This window comes from Prenolepis imparis, unplaced genomic scaffold, assembly GCF_030444845.1.
Source record: "Prenolepis imparis isolate NDT839.2.m4 unplaced genomic scaffold, iyPreImpa1.0 SCAF_12, whole genome shotgun sequence".
Lineage (NCBI taxonomy): Eukaryota > Metazoa > Arthropoda > Insecta > Hymenoptera > Formicidae > Prenolepis > Prenolepis imparis.
Genome location: NW_028141170.1, coordinates 5,242,470 through 5,267,170, shown reverse-complemented (window position 1 = coordinate 5,267,170; position 24,701 = coordinate 5,242,470). Strand labels below are relative to the sequence as shown.

The 24,701-nt window shown below is 37.7% G+C and overlaps 1 protein-coding gene across 10 annotated transcripts in view; it reads left to right on the top strand.

Annotated features, from left to right (window-relative positions):
• The window catches only part of Sv (paired box protein shaven), a 176,885-nt gene that overhangs the window by 49,555 nt on the left and 102,629 nt on the right, over nt 1-24,701 (top strand). For all 10 annotated transcript variants that reach the window (XM_083052368.1, XM_083052364.1, XM_083052363.1 and 7 more), the window contains 2 exons: nt 1,591-1,869; nt 5,639-5,668. In XM_083052368.1, coding sequence (XP_082908494.1) covers nt 1,698-1,869; nt 5,639-5,668 — 202 coding nt within the window. In that variant the 5' untranslated portion in view covers nt 1,591-1,697. The remainder of the gene's footprint in view (nt 1-1,590; nt 1,870-5,638; nt 5,669-24,701) is intronic.

Below are 24,701 nucleotides of genomic sequence, written 5' to 3'. Positions count from 1 at the left end.
ACAATCATCTCTCGCTCTTTCACTCCCGATAAGCTGAAGATGAGATTTTCTTGCCGCTGGAAAATTGAGAGGGCAATTTCTTACTAGATTAAAATTGACACTCGTGGACTTTCTATCGAGATTAACGCGGTAAACGATTTAGACAGATTAAGACTCTGCGAAAGTGTGTGATATTTCAAAGAAATTACTTAAAAATCTCTGATATAAAAACGAAATAAACGATGCTTATTTTTTTACACACGCTTTTAAATTTGTACGCGTTCTATAATGTATATAAGTTTTCTTGTGACTTTCTATGAATCCATTATTTTAAAAATGACGAAACAACTTTCCCTTGGCGAAGCCTCGCGCTCGAGAAGACGACCGACTTCCTCACGCAAATAAGAGCCTGTCGAGGCGTTTTAATCGTCAACAGGAGATACAAAGGCAGCACCGCCTGCTGCGGTGGACAGTCGTTGACCGCAGACTCGGTAACCGTTCTCGAGTCTCACTCCCACGCGTTATGAGATCCGCGCACTTCGCGATGTAAAACGGCGGAACGCGGGAGCAGTTTCGAATTTCACGGATGGTCGCCCGATGACGATTGGTGCCTGCCGACGATTGTTCTTGACTCCTTGCTCTTTCTCTCCCTCTGTGGGACAGCGTAATAAACCTCGCGAGAATAGGAAGGAATTGCATCAATTTTTTTCCCCAGCTTCGAACGTTTATTTTATATTACACATTCGCGGAACGCAAAAAATTGACGAGATATGGACGTGAATATCTCAATGCTTTGGTCGAAATATTCTTATGGAGATATTGATTAATGTATAAATAAAGATTAATTGCGACAGGTGTTTTATGATAGAGAAAATATTGTTGAACCTTTCGATGAAGAAGTCTCACAGATTGTTGCAATCTAGGACAGTAGGCTTGCCGTTTCCTCACCGTCGAAGGCGCTCTTCCTTTTCCATCGTACAGCAGCTGCTCTTAAACTACGCATGAGGATTCGTAATCGCGTCCGGACCTAGACAATGCTCTCGCCGCGTCTCAGAGATGGGAAGAGAACGGTCCTACTCTCCGTAGTAGTAGATAAACGTCGCCGACAGCATGGACGAAATTACGCTCCATTCATCCTTTCATTCATCCGAGTGGGATCTCACCTTCCAACTTAGAGAGATGTGTCGCTCTCCGCGGCGGCCTCTCTCGATGTAATAAGCAAAAAAGGCATCACCCGGCCAGATCATTACGTAGAGAGGAACGAAGAAATTATCTACTCGGCGCGTAAAAAGCGTGGCGAAGGCAATCCCATCGCGGCTGGGATCGTCGAGTCCTTATTTTTGTGTTCCAACCGCGTGAAATCTGATAGGAGAGGGAGGAAGAAGAGTACGCCTAGATAGGGTCTCGAGATCTTTGTCTACGATATTCTTGCACCATTGATTCGACTCCGCGAGTCACTGACCGAAAATTCATGTTTGTTGCTTAACGAGAGTGATCGCCGTCTGCGACGAATCGTGCTCGAGTTAAATCTTTTCCTCGCGAGAGAAAATTAGACATTCTTTTTCTTTTTTAAAATTATTAATCGAATTTTTTTATTGTTTTTTTTTCCAGAAGGCGACGAGGAGTTGAACGGACGCCTCGTCCAACTCGACGAGGTATTGTCCGAGATAGAGGAGGGAGGTGGCGGGAGAAGAGGGTTGGAAGAAGGGTGGCGTGCTATGATCAGCATGGAGCTTCCGGCACACGCGACGCAGCATGGTGCTCTACACCTGGGGGTCGGAGTCGGCGTCAATCCAGGTGATGCCGGAAGTGCCTTGGCCGCCATTCACCCGCATCCCCAAGACCCTCTAGCCCTCCACCATCACAATCACGGCGCTGTAACACCCGGAGGTATGTTTCTTCTTACGAATCCTTTATTAATGTAATTAAAAACGTAAGACGATTATCGCAGGAGACCAGTTGAAGCGGGAAATTATTTTTAACCGTAAAGAAATTATTTTTCTCTGATAAATGAGATGATCATTTCCTGCGATAATCAATTTATCAATAATTAAATTTTTTTTTGTTGAAAACAAAAAACAACTCGTTACATTATCGGCATAAATTCTTGATGATCCGCCACGATATATAAATGATCTGCCTTTCGTTCGATGAATTGCTCCGATTGTCTCGAGACAATGTACGCGACGAACGGCAATGCCAATAGCGAGGTGCACAGCCGACAGGAATGTCGCGGTCGCAAAAACGGGCAGGCACGTGCCACGCGAAATACCGGCGATAAATCTTCGTCTCAGAAGCGCGGCAACGCTTCTATTACCAGCGACTCGTGCGATGACGATGCATCACGTTCGCCGAGTCAACGGCTGTGGCTGGAATTCAGGAATCCGCGTCAAACGCGCTTTCCGACTCCATCTCTTTCTCTTTCTTTTTACAATGACCGATTGAACAGATTTCTAAAATACGAATATTGCGATTTCATGTCGACGAGCGACAAGTATATCTAGATCATAATAATCATTTGATAATTAATTATCGTTCACGATCAATTTCCTAGAAGAACTTTGCAAACGCGATTATTCGTCACGGATTCTATACGCGTTCATTAATATTGTCGAAGGCACGAATTGCGCATAAAAGCGCATTAAATGGAAAAATCCGAATTCCCGCTTCCGCCGTTAACTCCTACGTTTATCATCATTACCTCGCTGTAAACCGCAAGCTTATTAAATCCCGATATCGACGGCGCGCACATCCGGTGAAGCGACGTTACGTGCCGGGGGGACACCGATGCGAGCAATGATTCCGCCATCAAAGTTCCGCGACTCCCGCGTGAAAGAGCTCCTTGTTCCGTACGGAACAATCGAGTTAGCTGAACTTGCCTGGCGCTCGTCATACACAGACGTGTATCGTAGAAGGCGGTAGTTTCTTCTTTGGTGGCCGATCGTCGCAGGTATATTTTTGAGCACGCATATACACATACGCGAGACACACACGGATACTAGCCGGGATCATCTTCGAAGCGGTAGTTTCTTCCAGCCAACGGTTGGTTACGCCGACGTGGAAGCTCGTTGTCTTCCTTCGTTCTCCGCGGATGTGTATGCGTGACGGAAGAGAGTGGTGCTGGTTAAGGAAGATGAAAGGCTGCCGCCGTGGCAGCAACCAGTGACGCGGCATGAGCCACGAGACCCGTGAAGGAAGAAGGGGAAGGGAAGAGAAAGAGATAGAGTCAAGGGGTCGTTAAATCTAATGATATCAACGTATTTGACGGAGAAAAAACCACGGATCTCAATTTTAGGGCCCCACACGTGGCGCGCGAGTCGTTATCTTGTTTATTAATGACCAAGCTCCGTGTAACACCTTCATATACTCGCGATTCTTCTTCCTACTTCTCGTCAACCGCGGGACAAATATGCATCTAATTGCATCTTTGAAGTCATCGACGCAAAACGCGATTCCGCTTATCTCTAATGATGCGTGAACATGCGTGATTGCAGTAATTTGTAATTAATTTGCAATTAACGCGCGCATATCGCTCGCACGATCCTAAGTGAATTTATACGATTTATCGATTTTGCACGACGCAACGATTATTTCGATTACACCTGGCGAGAAATCAGCTGTTTCGTTTCGATTTCGCAGTCTCTTCGTGACTAAGATGCTCCATTTAAACTTCATTATTAAAAGGCCCGCGTTATTTGACCAATAATATTGTCTGAGAAAGCGTAGTGAAATAGTTTCTTTTTTTTTTCCCCGGAAAAAGAAAGTGATATTTCAGAAGCAGAACTGAGCGTAAAACGTTTCAAACACCTGAATTGAATGTGAACACACATTTTATTTTCGGTCTATAAATATATTCTAAAAAAAAGAACTATCTCTTTAAAAACCTCTCTCTGATAGCTTATGCGTCGACTTGGACTTATTACGCAAAACGTACAGGTCCTCTAGTGCATTTGACCGCCTGGTACAGCTGGACGATCTATTTAGCAATCCGTATTAATATATTCAATAATCTGATATTCAAGAATGCAGCGTTACATGAAAAATGACTTCAGCTTCTAATCACTGCCTACGTCTTTCTGCGAGATGTATATTTGAAATTGCGTTTGTATTTGCATACGTGAAACTCCGCCGCGTATGACGTTGATTACTTGTGTCATCGCTTTTGAATAAACGCGCGTTTTAATCTTCTTATTTCGGCGATCTTTACGGTGATCTGATAATGAGGACGTATACACATAGCGTAGTTCTCGGATGTCGTAAGAAGAGAAAGAAAAATAGACAGTACTCTCTCTTCGTACCGTTACTTTGAGGTCATAAACGAGAGAGGGATTAAACACGCACCAATATCGAACGGATAACACATCATCACGCTCGAATCTCCTCGCGAAAGTTATTCTTTCTGCCGCGGACGGGAATCGCTTATGGGGGATTCGCGCAACAGAGAATGACTGGCAACATCCGATATACAAGGTGTAACTGAAAGGTCTGTACAAACTTGAGGACGAGTTTTTTACGCATAGAAACAAACAATAATATTACACGAACGAAAGATCTGAAAAGTTTCGTTACGGAGATAAATACGATCATTTAAAAATGAAAAATTACACAACTCTTTCGTATCATTAACGCAAACACAATAACAATTTTAAATCTGAAAAAAATGTTTAGAATGACGTCTTTGAGAATTTACGCGAGTTTTTGCACGCGATGAAAAATTCCAGGGATATTAAGTAATCGTCAAAAAATGTGTCTATGTCACTAACGGGAGTTGAATGAACTAATTGTTTCGGATGACTCCGCAAAAAAATTTAGATGAAATCACAACGAAGTCTTTCAGTTTACCCTCGTTTATGTAATCTTTTTTTTTTCATCGCGCAGAACTCACCCTTAAAGTTCATACAGACCTCTCAGTTATACCCTGTATATATTTCGTCTCGCAGTGCATCATGCGCGCGATCGTATACGCGCATAGGAGAAGCACGAAGAGGCGCGGGGTAAAATAGCGGCGGTTATTTATGGAGTTAAATAAAGGAACACTCTGCGCGCTCGATCGCGAGATATCCGTGGACCCGTCGAGTACAAATAGGTTGCCGTGCAGGTTGCAAAGTTGTCATGATCCGGCGAGGTTCGCGGCAACGGACGCGCGAGGTGCCCGCGATATCCCGCGGGGTACTCTTCTCTTACAGGTACAGCGCGAAGGGGCACCCTTTTCCGCCTCCGATAGATTTATACTCCTCGCGGATCGACGCGAAGATCGATGAAAAATATTCCATCGTAATATTAGACCGCCGCGCTATTTTTACGAGAGACGTATTATATTATGTTTATGAATGGCATCCGGAAACGTCATTAGCGTCTGCCTACTTTGTATTAGCATGCGTTATTTATTGCTCTCGCTGTACGAGTACCGCTTTATCGGGAACACTGATTATATTCAGAGAATGACATGACACATGATTACGCAGCTGCAACGTTTTAATTAACGCATCGCGGGTCAAGCTCCTCGAATAAATGAAGAGATAAACGCGTGCCCCGCTTTTGCATTGTTCGCTTAATGGTATTGCGTATATGTAATCTCGGTTACGTATCTCTTTCTCTCACCGCGGATTTCAGTTCCACATCTCGATTAATTCTTTTTTTTTTGTTTCTGTTTGAACAGATGACGGCAGCCACGGGATGAACCAGGACGGTGAGTGACCTCTTTTGATTTTTTTACACATATGCATGGCGGTTTCCTGATGTGCTTGGATATTTGTATTGCTTGTGTCAGTTACGATTAGACTGACGAAAAATGAGCGCGATGTTCGGATAAACGTATCGCGGACTGTTATCAGTACACATCACGCCCCCATATTTGACGCGCATCTCTGAGATATCAGTGCGTCAATTGGATAAGTACGAACACCGTAAAGCGAGATCGCGACTCTGTAATTTACAGAGATAATATATCGTCCTCGTTCTTCTCGAGCTTCTTTTCACATTATTGAATGAAATCTGCGTTAGATTTTTTTTTAAATTCACTTAGCTATATCAGAGAGATTCTGATACCTTCTCGACGAAGGAAGGATCCCCCGCTGAGGGTAAACGATCGCAAGGTGTCGGGGGGACCGCGGCGTGGGGCCCCGTGGGCCCCGCCAGCCCGCTCAATATTCAACAGGTATTTACATTCGCAAATTGTTTACGTCAGCCCACGATGAAACCTGTCAGGATTTTGTTTCGTCGGCAGCTCGATCCTCTCTCTCCCCTGCTTTCCTTCTTTTTTCCCTCGTCTTTTTCCTCTCTCGTATGCCTTCCTCCCACACGGATTGATCTCGACGAGAGGAGAAGAGCTGCCCTCTTCTCTCGCGCCTCATCCGTCCCTTCCCCGAGGCGCGGCGCGTAATTACATCTGGATATTAATCAAGCGTGCGTCGAGAACGAGCACGGCGAGATCTTGATTTTCGCGTTCATCCGATCACGGATATCGTTTCGGCGTCTATTCAACGCGAGAGCGAGCGATCGCTAATTTAGTAAGCGTATGTCCATTTAGCGGCGCTTAATCGGAGGTTAATTACAAGGCATAAAGGGGCGGCCGCGGCCCTTATTAACCGGCTACTTGTTAACGTAGCTAGAGTTTGTTCTCTTCGATTTATGCGTTCAAAAAAAAATTAAAAAATATTTTAAATCGACACGTGTATGATTTAAGAATTTATTTTAAATATTGCTGCAGTCTTTTCTGGCTACTAAATTGATGATGACGCATCCCGAGATCTTTTAGGAGATTTATTATTGTTGTCGTTTATTGTGCAAGAGAGAGATACATCAATTAGCGAGGCTCGCGATTCTGTGTACCGCGTGCTTTCGATATCACAATACGGTATCGTGGCTTTTCGCGATTTTTCCGCTCGCTCGCAAGATCGAGGCTACAGATAAGTCGGGCACCGGTCAAACGCTCGTATACACGGTGCAGAACCAGTTTACTTTCCTTAATGCCGGACGATTACGCGGACATTTGAGAAGAGAAAAAAAAGGCAAACGCTCACACACACATACAACGAACTATCCGCTGTTCGCCTTAATATCCGAATCACGCCGACTCGCTTTTAGCGACGATTTCAGTGAGAACCGCGCAGATTGTATTCCAAATATTCCAATTAATGCGCGCTATGGGAGACCGAGCCGTACTTTGATAACGCGAGCGGAAGATGGGTTCGATGCCTCTCTTCCTTTCGAAAAGCGCTCTCTAATCCCTGTTTGTCCGATTAGACCGGCGATAGGCGGCAGTTTACGCTCCTCTTCTCGTGGAGACTCCGGGGCGGCGGTTAACATTTATCGTCGTGGTTATTAATACGCGGATTACGCGGCATAAGTAACGTCACGCGCATACATATATATATTGTACACATGTGCGATACGGACACGGCGGCCGCGCGGTCCGATCCTAATTATAGCGTAATACAAGCGCAATCGCATGCGGCACGATGCTTACGTAATCCCGCGATAATGCGGCTCTCCGCGAGTGCGCTTACGAGCGCGGCGTAAGGTTGCATACCACGCCTGCCGATGGAAGCGTTCGCCCCTGTTCGCCCGTGGGATTCACTGTGGGATCGGGCGGTGTTATCTCGTTATCTCGCCGAGATAATATAGCATCGGGATTTTTTTTTCTCGAGAAAAAGAAATGGACGCGGCATCCTCCGAACTCTCCGTACTGTGAATTGTGATTGCTGGAGACGAATTTGTTTTCAGAAATCTTGAATCTTCCTTTTCATACGTATTTTTCCAGAAAAGAGAGAGAGATATATTAACGCGAGGCACGCGACATTAAAAATGTAATTGCACAAAATTACGCACCACGAGATTTCCGCTATGATTAAGATTAACGCTTTTGCTCTAGATACGTTCGCGCCGAGCGGAGATTATAATTATAAAAACGCGACTCCCCAAGACTTGATTAAAGTCTGTATTGAAATCTATGAGAAATTTACAATTAATTTTGGTATAATATACTTTTTTTAAATTCTTTACATCTTCGCGAAAAAAATTAAGCAGTTTATACGTAAAATAAAAAAATTATTAAGAATCAATAAATTAATATTGCACCATATTCTCTGATAAAATGTCGAAACTTATTAAAAATTGACGAGATAGTTCGTACTTAGAATTTATACGCTTAGTCGAAACTGGAATTACAGGATTTGAAAGAGCGAGATTAAAATTGATCAGTTAATTAATTAATTAAATTATTATACATATGTATTATATATACGTTATATAATAAAATGCGTGTATAAAAAGCACGTAGCGAGAAACGCGAAGTATTCGAATAACATGTAATGATAAAGGTGATTTAACGAGCTGACATATCGCCGACTGAATTCGCAGTGATATTATCTCTCGCTTGATTTGGTTGCACGATCCTACGCGACGTTGTCTGCGCGCAGCGCATTCGCTCCGAGAGCCTGGCTCGGAGAGATGCCACCGCCCTGAACGATTCAGGAAGCGAGGTCAGCACCCCGGCCTCTCTTCCTTTTCTCCCTTTCTCGCTTGTCCCGATTAGCCGGGAGTATAGCCGAGAGATCCGATAACATCAGACTCTCCGGCCGCGAGTAACCGCGCCGATAACGCCGCTGCTATCGCGGCTCCCGCGGTGAATCACTGAATGCACTCGGAAAGGTCATAATATTCTAATGCATCTCTGTTATCGATTCCCGACCCCTGATCAGTCCGTGAGGACGGGACGATTCGCGCGCGCGGACGCGCGTGATTAACGACGCGGAGCGGATCGCAAATTGTACTGGATGATATTTGAGTTAATTAATTGCGTGCGGCACGGCCGCGAGGAATTCCGCAAGGGCGATGTGCCCTGGTAGCTTCCTCGAATATGAATATTTTATCCGCTGGAAAAGAGAGAGAAAAATATTTCGCGAGAAAAATCGATTCCGCACCGGTTAGATGATATCGAACGTAGCGGAGATATTTCTGAAGAATGCAATCACCGGCAATGATGGTTATCGAAAAACTTGGAAGGAAAGATATATTATAATAAATAACATGATGTTAAATAATAAAGATAAAAATTTATTCAAAATTCGCTCGTACATTTCGCTGATTTCTTCGGGCGCATTCGCGCGCGATACATCAGCTGTTTATGATTACTTACGGGAGATACTTACGGTTCGCCAATCAGAACATTCCTCGGTGATGCGACAAAGTAATACGGCTGGTTTCAACGAGTACGCTAATCAACAAAACTGTTTCTACGGGCTGCTATCTGATGCACACGCTGTGTGCTAGAGAGAGTATGTGTCTATGTGTGTGTGTTTGTGTCTGTTTGTGTGTTATTCGCTTCTCGTACATAAGTGGTACGTGCAGTACCACGCCCGCGCACGCGAGCGGGAACTCGCTCGACAGAACGAGAAAAACGAGAGACAGAGAGAGAGAGAAAGGTACGCACTCGTTCGCTCGGCGAGAATGATTTGTATTGCTAAATAATCAGCGCCAGTTGTCTCGAGCAGTTGGTTTAATGAGGACCGCGGGGGAAGCGGGCAGAATAGAGGAGAGTTATAACACGCGAGAAGAGAAGTCGGAAGGAGATCAGCTCTCGTGCCGTCGCGCAAACTTCAGCTACGACGATAATTCCTAGCTAGGCTATTCAATATTTCAATATCGAGAACAAGTAATCGACTAGTATGTGTATGCATGTGTGTGTTGGCAGGACAAACATTGCTCAATTGGAATTCCATCGTCCATTCTCTGCCGACGCCGTTTACGGAATATTCATATACAATATATATATATTTTTTATTTTTTTTATTCAACATAATATTGCTGCGAGACAAATGGCTTTCGATAGCCTTCATTCTCTCCTCCTATGTACTATCTGAACCATGATATTTTATTACGGACCATTAACAGAGAGAGACAGAGAGAGAGAAAGAAAGATGATGACACACTCTTTCGCGTAAAATTGAAGGTTTTGATACTAGATTAATCTAGAAGCGCGACTTGTTGACTCGATACACGGTTCGAGATTACGCGGAGGTGGCTTTGCCCAGGATTCTCTCCGGTTCCTAGGCACGTCGGGGGACGCTGTAGATAGAATCGGTACAACTCTAGGTGTATATACGGAGTCACGTGTAGAGTCCGCCGCCGTCGCGTGTGTATTGATACACATACATATCTTTATACACTGACGAGGGTGTGGCTGCTCTGTGCAACGGTATCATCGTAGGTGCATACCGATCATCGGAGACGAAATTCTCGTTGCATTTCGACTTTTCGAAGGACATATGCGCTCATTCGCGACCTAAACAGCACTATTGGATAACGAAGACAAAAATAAGTCAACTTTTATAAATTCTCTAGAGAAGACTGAACCGAGTGCAACTCTATTCTTAACGTTTAGCATATACTCGTACATTTCTAAAGCGCAATCGCACATAGACGGATACCGTATAGCGTAAGAATTTTCTTATTTTAGTAATAATTGCGGGCATTTTTCAACTGGTAGTTTTATTTGCGTGCGAACTTTCCGCGATGATTATTATTACTGTTCCGTATCGTATCTACGAGATTGCCGGTTATATCGGCGGCGTCTCTCTTGGTCTCTCGAGGTGTAAGGCCCCACTTAATTCGAGCCCCCCGGGTCCCTTCGAGTACCTTCGTTTAACCTGCGTTAGCACTGACGCGCGGTCGTGTTCCTCCGTACGTCTACATACGTGAACGCACACATGTATATACAACTACGACTGGTACCTGCTTCTTCGCCAATGCAAACGCCAGCTCGTAATACTCGAGTACCGAAGATACTTGCGCAAACAGTCGGAGGAAGTGCGATTGCGAGACCGATCGGCCGGCGAGCGAGTCTGAATGCGCTCTCGCTATTGAAAATGCGTGTTGTATTTTAACGGTTTTGCATGCCATTACTGGTGCATCGGTGTCATCGCCGCGTTTATTCTTCGAAATGCATTGTTCGATTCGAATTTCCTTTCCGAACAAGTCATTCTCAATTTTAATTCAATTGGAGAATTCTTTTATTAGTATTTTCATTTTTTTATTTATTTATTTACGGGAAAAACATCACTTGCTATACATAATTTAAGGATGCGTCGCATAGGGTCAGCGGTAAAAAAGTATCGATTTCTAATATTTTGAGACGAGCCAAAAATTCATCGATTATACAATTTAATAGTACATTAATTACAGAATCATTTGGTACCACACAGACACCAGCGTACAAATTTTTTAACTTGATATATATAAAATAAGGTTGCGTCGCATAGGGTCCACGTCAAAAAAGTATCGATTTCCAATATTTTAAGACGAGCCAAAAATTCATCGATTATACATTTTAATAGTACATTGATTACAGAATCTTTTGGTACCAAGCAGACAACAGCGTACAACCTTTTTCATTTGCTATACATAAATTAAGGATGCGTCGCATAGGGTCAGCGGTAAAAAAGTATCGATTTCTAATAATTAAAGACGAGCCAAAAATTCATCGATTATACATTTTAATAATACATTGATTACAGAATCATTTGGTACCAAACAGACACCAGCGTACAAATTTTTTAACTGATATACATAAAATAAGGTTGCGTCGCATAGGGTCAGCGGTAAAAAGTATCGATTTCCAATATTTTAAGACGAGCCAAAAATTCATCGATTATACATTTTAATAGTACATTGATTACAGAATCATTTGGTACCCAACAGACACCAGCGTACAAATTTTTTAACTTGATATACAAAAAATAAGATTGCGTCGCATGGGGTCAGCGGTAAAAAAGTATCGATTTCTAATATTTAAGGACGAGCCAAAAATTCATCGATTATACATTTTAATAATACATTGATTACAGAATCATTCGGTACCAAACAGACACCAGCGTACAAATTTTTTAACTTGATATACATAAAATAAGATTGCGTCGCATAGGGTCAGCGGTAAAAAAGTATCGATTTCTAATATTTAAAGACGAGCCAAAAATTCATCGATTATACATTTTAATAATACATTGATTACAGAATCATTTGATACCAAACAGACACCAGCGTACAAATTTTTTAACTTGATATACATAAAATAAGGTTGCGTCGCATAGGGTCAGCGGTAAAAAAGTATCGATTTCTCATATTTTAAGACGAGCCAAAAATTCATCGATTATACATTTTAATAGTACATTGAATACAGAATCTTTTGGTACTATGCAGACACCAGCGTACAAATTTTTTAATACGATAAACATAAAATAAGGATGCGTCGCATAGAGTCCGCGTCAAAAAAGTATCGATTTCTAATATTTAAAGACGAGCCAAAAATTCATCGATTATACATTTTAATAGTACATTGATTACACAATCTTTTGGTACCATGCAGACACCAGCGTACAAATTTTTTAATACGATAAACATAAAATAAGGATGCGTCGCACAGGGTCCGCGTCAAAAAAGAATCGATTTCTAATATTTAAAGACGAGCCAAAAATTCATCGATTATACATTTTAATAGTACATTGATTACACAATCTTTTGGTACCAAGCAGACAACAGCGTACAAATTTTTTAACTTGATATACATAAAATAAGATTGCGTCGCATGGGGTCAGCGGTAAAAAAGTATCGATTTCTAATATTTAAAGACGAGCCAAAAATTCATCGATTATACATTTTAATAATACATTGATTACAGAATCATTTGGTACCAAACAGACATCAGCGTACAAATTTTTTAACTTGATATACATAAAATAAGGTTGCGTCGCATAGGGTCAGCGGTAAATAGTATCGATTTCCAATATTTTAAGACGAGCCAAAAATTCATCGATTATACATTTTAATAGTACATTGATTACAGAATCATTTGGTACCCAACAGACACCAGCGTACAAATTTTTTAACTTGATATACATAAAATAATGGTGCGTCGCACAGGGTCCGCGTCAAAAAAGTATCGATTTCTAATATTTAAAGACGAGCCAAAAATTCATCGATTATACATTTTAATAGTACATTGATTACACAATCTTTTGGTACCATGCAGACACCAGCGTACAAATTTTTTAACTTGATATACATAAAATAAGATTGCGTCGCATGGGGTCAGCGGTAAAAAAGTATCGATTTCTAATATTTAAAGACGAGCCAAAAATTCATCGATTATACATTTTAATAATACATTGATTACAGAATCATTTGGTACCAAACAGACACCAGCGTACAAATTTTTTAACTTGATATACATAAAATAAGGTTGCGTCGCATAGGGTCAGCGGTAAAAAGTATCGATTTCCAATATTTTAAGACGAGCCAAAAATTCATCGATTATACATTTTAATAGTACATTGATTACAGAATCATTTGGTACCCAACAGACACCAGCTTACAAATTTTTTAACTTGATATACATAAAATAAGGTTGCGTCGCATAGGGTCAGCGGTAAAAAAGTATCGATTTCTCATATTTTAAGACGAGCCAAAAATTCATCGATTATACATTTTAATAGTACATTGATTACAGAATCTTTTCGTACCATGCAGACACCAGCGTACAAATTTTTTAATACGGTAAACATAAAATAAGGATGCGTCGCACAGGGTCCGCGTCAAAAAAGAATCGATTTCTAATATTTAAAGACGAGCCAAAAATTCATCGATTATACATTATAATAGTACATTGATTACACAATCTTTTGGTACCATGCAGACACCAGCGTACAAATTTTTTAATACGATAAACATAATATTAGGATGCGTCGCACAGGGTTCGCGTCAAAAAAGTATTAATTTCTAATATTTTAAGACGAGCCAAAAATTCATCGGTTATACATTTTAATAGCACATTGATTACAGAATCTTTTGGTACCAAGCAGACAACAGCGTACAAACTTTTTCATTTGCTATACATAAATTAAGGATGCGTCGCATGGGGTCAGCGGTAAAATAGTATCGATTTCCAATATTTTAAGACGAGCCAAAAATTCATCGATTATACATTTTAATAGTACATTGATTACAGAATCATTTGGTACCCAACAGACACCAGCGTACAAATTTTTTAACTTGATATACATAAAATAAGGTTGCGTCGCATAGGGTCAGCGGTAAATAGTATCGATTTCCAATATTTTAAGACGAGCCAAAAATTCATCGATTATACATTTTAATAGTACATTGATTACAGAATCATTTGGTACCCAACAGACACCAGCGTACAAATTTTTTAACTTGATATACATAAAATAATGGTGCGTCGCACAGGGTCCGCGTCAAAAAAGTATCGATTTCTAATATTTAAAGACGAGCCAAAAATTCATCGATTATACATTTTAATAGTACATTGATTACACAATCTTTTGGTACCATGCAGACACCAGCGTACAAATTTTTTAACTTGATATACATAAAATAAGATTGCGTCGCATGGGGTCAGCGGTAAAAAAGTATCGATTTTTAATATTTAAAGACGAGCCAAAAATTCATCGATTATACATTTTAATAATACATTGATTACAGAATCATTTGGTACCAAACAGACATCAGCGTACAAATTTTTTAACTTGATATACATAAAATAAGGTTGCGTCGCATAGGGTCAGCGGTAAATAGTATCGATTTCCAATATTTTAAGACGAGCCAAAAATTCATCGATTATACATTTTAATAGTACATTGATTACAGAATCATTTGGTACCCAACAGACACCAGCGTACAAATTTTTTAACTTGATATACATAAAATAATGGTGCGTCGCACAGGGTCCGCGTCAAAAAAGTATCGATTTCTAATATTTAAAGACGAGCCAAAAATTCATCGATTATACATTTTAATAGTACATTGATTACACAATCTTTTGGTACCATGCAGACACCAGCGTACAAATTTTTTAACTTGATATACATAAAATAAGATTGCGTCGCATGGGGTCAGCGGTAAAAAAGTATCGATTTCTAATATTTAAAGACGAGCCAAAAATTCATCGATTATACATTTTAATAGTACATTGATTACACAATCTTTTGGTACCACGCAGACACCAGCGTACAAATTTTTTAATACGATAAACATAAAATAAGGTTGCGTCGCATAGGGTCAGCGGTAAAAAAGTATCGATTTCTCATATTTTAAGACGAGCCAAAAATTCATCGATTATACATTTTAATAGTACATGGATTACAGAATCTTTTCGTACCATGCAGACACCAGCGTACAAATTTTTTAATACGGTAAACATAAAATAAGGATGCGTCGCACAGGGTCCGCGTCAAAAAAGTATCGATTTCTAATATTTAAAGACGAGCCAAAAATTCATCGATTATACATTTTAATAGTACATTGATTACACAATCTTTTGGTACCATGCAGACACCAGCGTACAAATTTTTTAATACGATAAACATAAAATAAGGATGCGTCGCACAGGGTCCGCGTCAAAAAAGTATCGATTTCTAATATTTAAAGACGAGTCAAAAATTCATCGATTATACATTTTAATAGTACATTGATTACACAATCTTTTGGTACCATGCAGACACCAGCGTACAAATTTTTAAATACGATAAACATAAAATAAGGATGCGTCGCACAGGGTCCGCGTCAAAAAAGAATCGATTTCTAATATTTAAAGACGAGCCAAAAATTCATCGATTATACATTTTAATAGTACATTGATTACACAATCTTTTGGTACCAAGCAGACAACAGCGTACAAATTTTTTAACTTGATATACATAAAATAAGATTGCGTCGCATGGGGTCAGCGGTAAAAAAGTATCGATTTCTAATATTTAAAGACGAGCCAAAAATTCATCGATTATACATTTTAATAATACATTGATTACAGAATCATTTGGTACCAAACAGACATCAGCGTACAAATTTTTTAACTTGATATACATAAAATAAAGTTGCGTCGCATAGGGTCAGCGGTAAATAGTATCGATTTCCAATATTTTAAGACGAGCCAAAAATTCATCGATTATACATTTTAATAGTACATTGATTACACAATCTTTTGGTACCATGCAGACACCAGCGTACAAATTTTTTAATACGATAAACATAAAATAAGGTTGCGTCGCATAGGGTCAGCTGTAATAAAGTATCGATTTCTCATATTTAAAGACGAGCCAAAAATTCATCGATTATACATTTTAATAGTACATTGATTACACAATCTTTTGGTACCATGCAGACACCAGCGTACAAATTTTTTAATACGATAAACATAAAATAAGGATGCGTCGCACAGGGTCCGCGTCAAAAAAGTATCGATTTCTAATATTTAAAGACGAGTCAAAAATTCATCGATTATACATTTTAATAGTACATTGATTACACAATCTTTTGGTACCATGCAGACACCAGCGTACAAATTTTTAAATACGATAAACATAAAATAAGGATGCGTCGCACAGGGTCCGCGTCAAAAAAGAATCGATTTCTAATATTTAAAGACGAGCCAAAAATTCATCGATTATACATTTTAATAGTACATTGATTACACAATCTTTTGGTACCAAGCAGACAACAGCGTACAAATTTTTTAACTTGATATACATAAAATAAGATTGCGTCGCATGGGGTCAGCGGTAAAAAAGTATCGATTTCTAATATTTAAAGACGAGCCAAAAATTCATCGATTATACATTTTAATAATACATTGATTACAGAATCATTTGGTACCAAACAGACATCAGCGTACAAATTTTTTAACTTGATATACATAAAATAAAGTTGCGTCGCATAGGGTCAGCGGTAAATAGTATCGATTTCCAATATTTTAAGACGAGCCAAAAATTCATCGATTATACATTTTAATAGTACATTGATTACACAATCTTTTGGTACCATGCAGACACCAGCGTACAAATTTTTTAATACGATAAACATAAAATAAGGTTGCGTCGCATAGGGTCAGCTGTAATAAAGTATCGATTTCTCATATTTTAAGACGAGCCAAAAATTCATCGATTATACATTTTAATAGTACATGGATTACAGAATCTTTTCGTACCATGCAGACACCAGCGTACAAATTTTTTAATACGGTAAACATAAAATAAGGATGCGTCGCACAGGGTCCGCGTCAAAAAAGTATCGATTTCTAATATTTAAAGACGAGCCAAAAATTCATCGATTATGCATTTTAATAGTACATTGATTACACAATCTTTTGGTACCACGCAGACACCAGCGTACAAATTTTTTAATACGATAAACATAAAATAAAGATGCGTCGCACAGGGTCCGCATCAAAAAAGTATTAATTTCTAATATTTTAAGACGAGCCAAAAATTCATCGGTTATACATTTTAATAGCACATTGATTACAGAATTTTTTGGTACCAAGCAGACAACAGCGTACAAATTTTTTAACTTGATATACATAAAATAAGGTTGCGTCGCATAGGGTCAGCGGTAAAAAAGTATCGATTTCTCATATTTTAAGACGAGCCAAAAATTCATCGATTATACATTTTAATAGTACATTGAATACAGAATCTTTTGGTACTATGCAGACACCAGCGTACAAATTTTTTAACTTGATATACATAAAATAAGGTTGCGTCGCATAGGGTCAGCGGTAAAAAGTATCGATTTCCAATATTTTAAGACGAGCCAAAAATTCATCGATTATACATTTCAATAGTACATTGATTACACAATCTTTTGGTACCATGCAGACACCAGCGTACAAATTTTTTAATACGATAAACATAAAATAAGGATGCGTCGCACAGGGTCCGCGTCAAGAAAGAATCGATTTCTAATATTTAAAGACGAGCCAAAAATTCATCGATTATACATTTTAATAGTACATTGATTACACAATCTTTTGGTACCAAGCAGACAACAGCGTACAAATTTTTTAACTTGATATACATAAAATAAGATTGCGTCGCATGGGGTCAGCGGTAAAAAAGTATCGATTTCTAATATTTAAAGACGAGCCAAAAATTCATCGATTATACATTTTAATAATACATTGATTACAGAATCATTTGGTACCAAACAGACATCAGCGTACAAATTTTTTAACTTGATATACATAAAATAAGGTTGCGTCGCATAGGGTCAGCGGTAAATAGTATCGATTTCCAATATTTTAAGACGAGCCAAAAATTCATCGATTATACATTTTAATAGTACATTGATTACAGAATCATTTGGTACCCAACAGACACCAGCGTACAAATTTTTTAACTTGATATACATAAAATAATATTGCGTCGCACAGGGTCCGCGTCAAAAAAGTATCGATTTCTAATATTTAAAGACGAGCCAAAAATTCATCGATTATACATTTTAATAGTACATTGATTACACAATCTTTTGGTACCATGCAGACACCAGCGTACAAATTTTTTAACTTGATATACATAAAATAAGATTGCGTCGCATGGGGTCAGCGGTAAAAAAGTATCGATTTCTAATATTTAAAGACGAGCCAAAAATTCATCGATTATACATTTTAATAATACATTGATTACAGAATCATTTGGTACCAAACAGACACCAGCGTACAAATTTTTTAACTTGATATACATAAAATAAGGTTGCGTCGCATAGGGTCAGCGGTAAAAAGTATCGATTTCCAATATTTTAAGACGAGCCAAAAATTCATCGATTATACATTTTAATAGTACATTGATTACAGAATCATTTGGTACCCAACAGACACCAGCTTACAAATTTTTTAACTTGATATACATAAAATAAGGTTGCGTCGCATAGGGTCAGCGGTAAAAAAGTATCGATTTCTCATATTTTAAGACGAGCCAAAAATTCATCGATTATACATTTTAATAGTACATTGATTACAGAATCTTTTCGTACCATGCAGACACCAGCGTACAAATTTTTTAATACGGTAAACATAAAATAAGGATGCGTCGCACAGGGTCCGCGTCAAAAAAGAATCGATTTCTAATATTTAAAGACGAGCCAAAAATTCATCGATTATACATTATAATAGTACATTGATTACACAATCTTTTGGTACCATGCAGACACCAGCGTACAAATTTTTTAATACGATAAACATAATATTAGGATGCGTCGCACAGGGTTCGCGTCAAAAAAGTATTAATTTCTAATATTTTAAGACGAGCCAAAAATTCATCGATTATACATTTTAATAGTACATTGATTACACAATCTTTTGGTACCATGCAGACACCAGCGTACAAATTTTTTAACTTGATATACATAAAATAAGATTGCGTCGCATGGGGTCAGCGGTAAAAAAGTATCGATTTCTAATATTTAAAGACGAGCCAAAAATTCATCGATTATACATTTTAATAGTACATTGATTACACAATCTTTTGGTACCATGCAGACACCAGCGTACAAATTTTTTAATACGATAAACATAAAATAAGGATGCGTCGCACAGGGTCCGCGTCAAAAAAGTATTAATTTCTAATATTTTAAGACGAGCCAAAAATTCATCGGTTATACATTTTAATAGCACATTGATTACAGAATTTTTTGGTACCAAGCAGACAACAGCGTACAAATTTTTTAACTTGATATACATAAAATAAGGTTGCGTCGCATAGGGTCAGCGGTAAAAAAGTATCGATTTCTCATATTTTAAGACGAGCCAAAAATTCATCCATTATACATTTTAATAGTACATTGAATACAGAATCTTTTGGTACTATGCAGACACCAGCGTACAAATTTTTTAATACGATAAACATAAAATAAGGATGCGTCGCATAGGGTCCGCGTCAAAAAAGTATCGATTTCTAATATTTAAAGACGAGCCAAAAATTCATCGATTATACATTTTAATAGTACATTGATTACACAATCTTTTGGTACCAAGCAGACAACAGCGTACAAATTTTTTAACTTGATATACATAAAATAAGATTGCGTCGCATGGGGTCAGCGGTAAAAAAGTATCGATTTCTAATATTTAAAGACGAGCCAAAAATTCATCGATTATACATTTTAATAATACATTGATTACAGAATCATTTGGTACCAAACAGACATCAGCGTACAAATTTTTTAACTTGATATACATAAAATAAGGTTGCGTCGCATAGGGTCAGCGGTAAAAAGTATCGATTTCCAATATTTTAAGACGAGCCAAAAATTCATCGATTATACATTTTAATAGTACATTGATTACACAATCTTTTGGTACCAAGCAGACAACAGCGTACAAATTTTTTAACTTGATATACATAAAATAAGATTGCGTCGCATGGGGTCAGCGGTAAAAAAGTATCGATTTCTAATATTTAAAGACGAGCCAAAAATTCATCGATTATACATTTTAATAAGACATTGATTACAGAATCATTTGGTACCAAACAGACATCAGCGTACAAATTTTTTAACTTGATATACATAAAATAAGGTTGCGTCGCATAGGGTCAGCGGTAAAAAGTATCGATTTCCAATATTTTAAGACGAGCCAAAAATTCATCGATTATACATTTCAATAGTACATTGATTACACAATCTTTTGGTACCATGCAGACACCAGCGTACAAATTTTTTAACTTGATATACATAAAATAAGATTGCGTCGCATGGGGTCAGCGGTAAAAAAGTATCGATTTCTAATATTTAAAGACGAGCCAAAAATTCATCGATTATACATTTTAATAGTACATTGATTACACAATCTTTTGGTACCACGCAGACACCAGCGTACAAATTTTTTAATACGATAAACATAAAATAAAGTTGCGTCGCATAGGGTCAGCGGTAAAAAAGTATCGATTTCTCATATTTTAAGACGAGCCAAAAATTCATCGATTATACATTTTAATAGTACATGGATTACAGAATCTTTTCGTACCATGCAGACACCAGCGTACAAATTTTTTAATACGGTAAACATAAAATAAGGATGCGTCGCACAGGGTCCGCGTCAAAAAAGTATCGATTTCTAATATTTAAAGACGAGCCAAAAATTCATCGATTATACATTTTAATAGTACATTGATTACACAATCTTTTGGTACCATGCAGACACCAGCGTACAAATTTTTTAATACGATAAACATAAAATAAGGATGCGTCGCACAGGGTCCGCGTCAAAAAAGTATCGATTTCTAATATTTAAAGACGAGTCAAAAATTCATCGATTATACATTTTAATAGTACATTGATTACACAATCTTTTGGTACCATGCAGACACCAGCGTACAAATTTTTAAATACGATAAACATAAAATAAGGATGCGTCGCACAGGGTCCGCGTCAAAAAAGAATCGATTTCTAATATTTAAAGACGAGCCAAAAATTCATCGATTATACATTTTAATAATACATTGATTACAGAATCATTTGGTACCAAACAGACACCAGCGTACAAATTTTTTAACTTGATATACATAAAATAAGGTTGCGTCGCATAGGGTCAGCGGTAAAAAGTATCGATTTCCAATATTTTAAGACGAGCCAAAAATTCATCGATTATACATTTTAATAGTACATTGATTACAGAATCATTTGGTACCCAACAGACACCAGCTTACAAATTTTTTAACTTGATATACATAAAATAAGGTTGCGTCGCATAGGGTCAGCGGTAAAAAAGTATCGATTTCTCATATTTTAAGACGAGCCAAAAATTCATCGATTATACATTTTAATAGTACATTGATTACAGAATCTTTTCGTACCATGCAGACACCAGCGTACAAATTTTTTAATACGGTAAACATAAAATAAGGATGCGTCGCACAGGGTCCGCGTCAAAAAAGAATCGATTTCTAATATTTAAAGACGAGCCAAAAATTCATCGATTATACATTATAATAGTACATTGATTACACAATCTTTTGGTACCATGCAGACACCAGCGTACAAATTTTTTAATACGATAAACATAATATTAGGATGCGTCGCACAGGGTTCGCGTCAAAAAAGTATTAATTTCTAATATTTTAAGACGAGCCAAAAATTCATCGGTTATACATTTTAATAGCACATTGATTACAGAATCTTTTGGTACCAAGCAGACAACAGCGTACAAACTTTTTCATTTGCTATACATAAATTAAGGATGCGTCGCATGGGGTCAGCGGTAAAATAGTATCGATTTCCAATATTTTAAGACGAGCCAAAAATTCATCGATTATACATTTTAATAGTACATTGATTACAGAATCATTTGGTACCCAACAGACACCAGCGTACAAATTTTTTAACTTGATATACATAAAATAAGGTTGCGTCGCATAGGGTCAGCGGTAAATAGTATCGATTTCCAATATTTTAAGACGAGCCAAAAATTCATCGATTATACATTTTAATAGTACATTGATTACAGAATCATTTGGTACCCAACAGACACCAGCGTACAAATTTTTTAACTTGATATACATAAAATAATGGTGCGTCGCACAGGGTCCGCGTCAAAAAAGTATCGATTTCTAATATTTAAAGACGAGCCAAAAATTCATCGATTATACATTTTAATAGTACATTGATTACACAATCTTTTGGTACCATGCAGACACCAGCGTACAAATTTTTTAACTTGATATACATAAAATAAGATTGCGTCGCATGGGGTCAGCGGTAAAAAAGTATCGATTTTTAATATTTAAAGACGAGCCAAAAATTCATCGATTATACATTTTAATAATACATTGATTACAGAATCATTTGGTACCAAACAGACATCAGCGTACAAATTTTTTAACTTGATATACATAAAATAAGGTTGCGTCGCATAGGGTCAGCGGTAAATAGTATCGATTTCCAATATTTTAAGACGAGCCAAAAATTCATCGATTATACATTTTAATAGTACATTGATTACAGAATCATTTGGTACCCAACAGACACCAGCGTACAAATTTTTTAACTTGATATACATAAAATAATGGTGCGTCGCACAGGGTCCGCGTCAAAAAAGTATCGATTTCTAATATTTAAAGACGAGCCAAAAATTCATCGATTATACATTTTAATAGTACATTGATTACACAATCTTTTGGTACCATGCAGACACCAGCGTACAAATTTTTTAACTTGATATACATAAAATAAGATTGCGTCGCATGGGGTCAGCGGTAAAAAAGTATCGATTTCTAATATTTAAAGACGAGCCAAAAATTCATCGATTATACATTTTAATAGTACATTGATTACACAATCTTTTGGTACCACGCAGACACCAGCGTACAAATTTTTTAATACGATAAACATAAAATAAGGTTGCGTCGCATAGGGTCAGCGGTAAAAAAGTATCGATTTCTCATATTTTAAGACGAGCCAAAAATTCATCGATTATACATTTTAATAGTACATGGATTACAGAATCTTTTCGTACCATGCAGACACCAGCGTACAAATTTTTTAATACGGTAAACATAAAATAAGGATGCGTCGCACAGGGTCCGCGTCAAAAAAGTATCGATTTCTAATATTTAAAGACGAGCCAAAAATTCATCGATTATACATTTTAATAGTACATTGATTACACAATCTTTTGGTACCATGCAGACACCAGCGTACAAATTTTTTAATACGATAAACATAAAATAAGGATGCGTCGCACAGGGTCCGCGTCAAAAAAGTATCGATTTCTAATATTTAAAGACGAGTCAAAAATTCATCGATTATACATTTTAATAGTACATTGATTACACAATCTTTTGGTACCATGCAGACACCAGCGTACAAATTTTTAAATACGATAAACATAAAATAAGGATGCGTCGCACAGGGTCCGCGTCAAAAAAGAATCGATTTCTAATATTTAAAGACGAGCCAAAAATTCATCGATTATACATTTTAATAGTACATTGATTACACAATCTTTTGGTACCAAGCAGACAACAGCGTACAAATTTTTTAACTTGATATACATAAAATAAGATTGCGTCGCATGGGGTCAGCGGTAAAAAAGTATCGATTTCTAATATTTAAAGACGAGCCAAAAATTCATCGATTATACATTTTAATAATACATTGATTACAGAATCATTTGGTACCAAACAGACATCAGCGTACAAATTTTTTAACTTGATATACATAAAATAAAGTTGCGTCGCATAGGGTCAGCGGTAAATAGTATCGATTTCCAATATTTTAAGACGAGCCAAAAATTCATCGATTATACATTTTAATAGTACATTGATTACACAATCTTTTGGTACCATGCAGACACCAGCGTACAAATTTTTTAATACGATAAACATAAAATAAGGTTGCGTCGCATAGGGTCAGCTGTAATAAAGTATCGATTTCTCATATTTAAAGACGAGCCAAAAATTCATCGATTATACATTTTAATAGTACATTGATTACACAATCTTTTGGTACCATGCAGACACCAGCGTACAAATTTTTTAATACGATAAACATAAAATAAGGATGCGTCGCACAGGGTCCGCGTCAAAAAAGTATCGATTTCTAATATTTAAAGACGAGTCAAAAATTCATCGATTATACATTTTAATAGTACATTGATTACACAATCTTTTGGTACCATGCAGACACCAGCGTACAAATTTTTAAATACGATAAACATAAAATAAGGATGCGTCGCACAGGGTCCGCGTCAAAAAAGAATCGATTTCTAATATTTAAAGACGAGCCAAAAATTCATCGATTATACATTTTAATAGTACATTGATTACACAATCTTTTGGTACCAAGCAGACAACAGCGTACAAATTTTTTAACTTGATATACATAAAATAAGATTGCGTCGCATGGGGTCAGCGGTAAAAAAGTATCGATTTCTAATA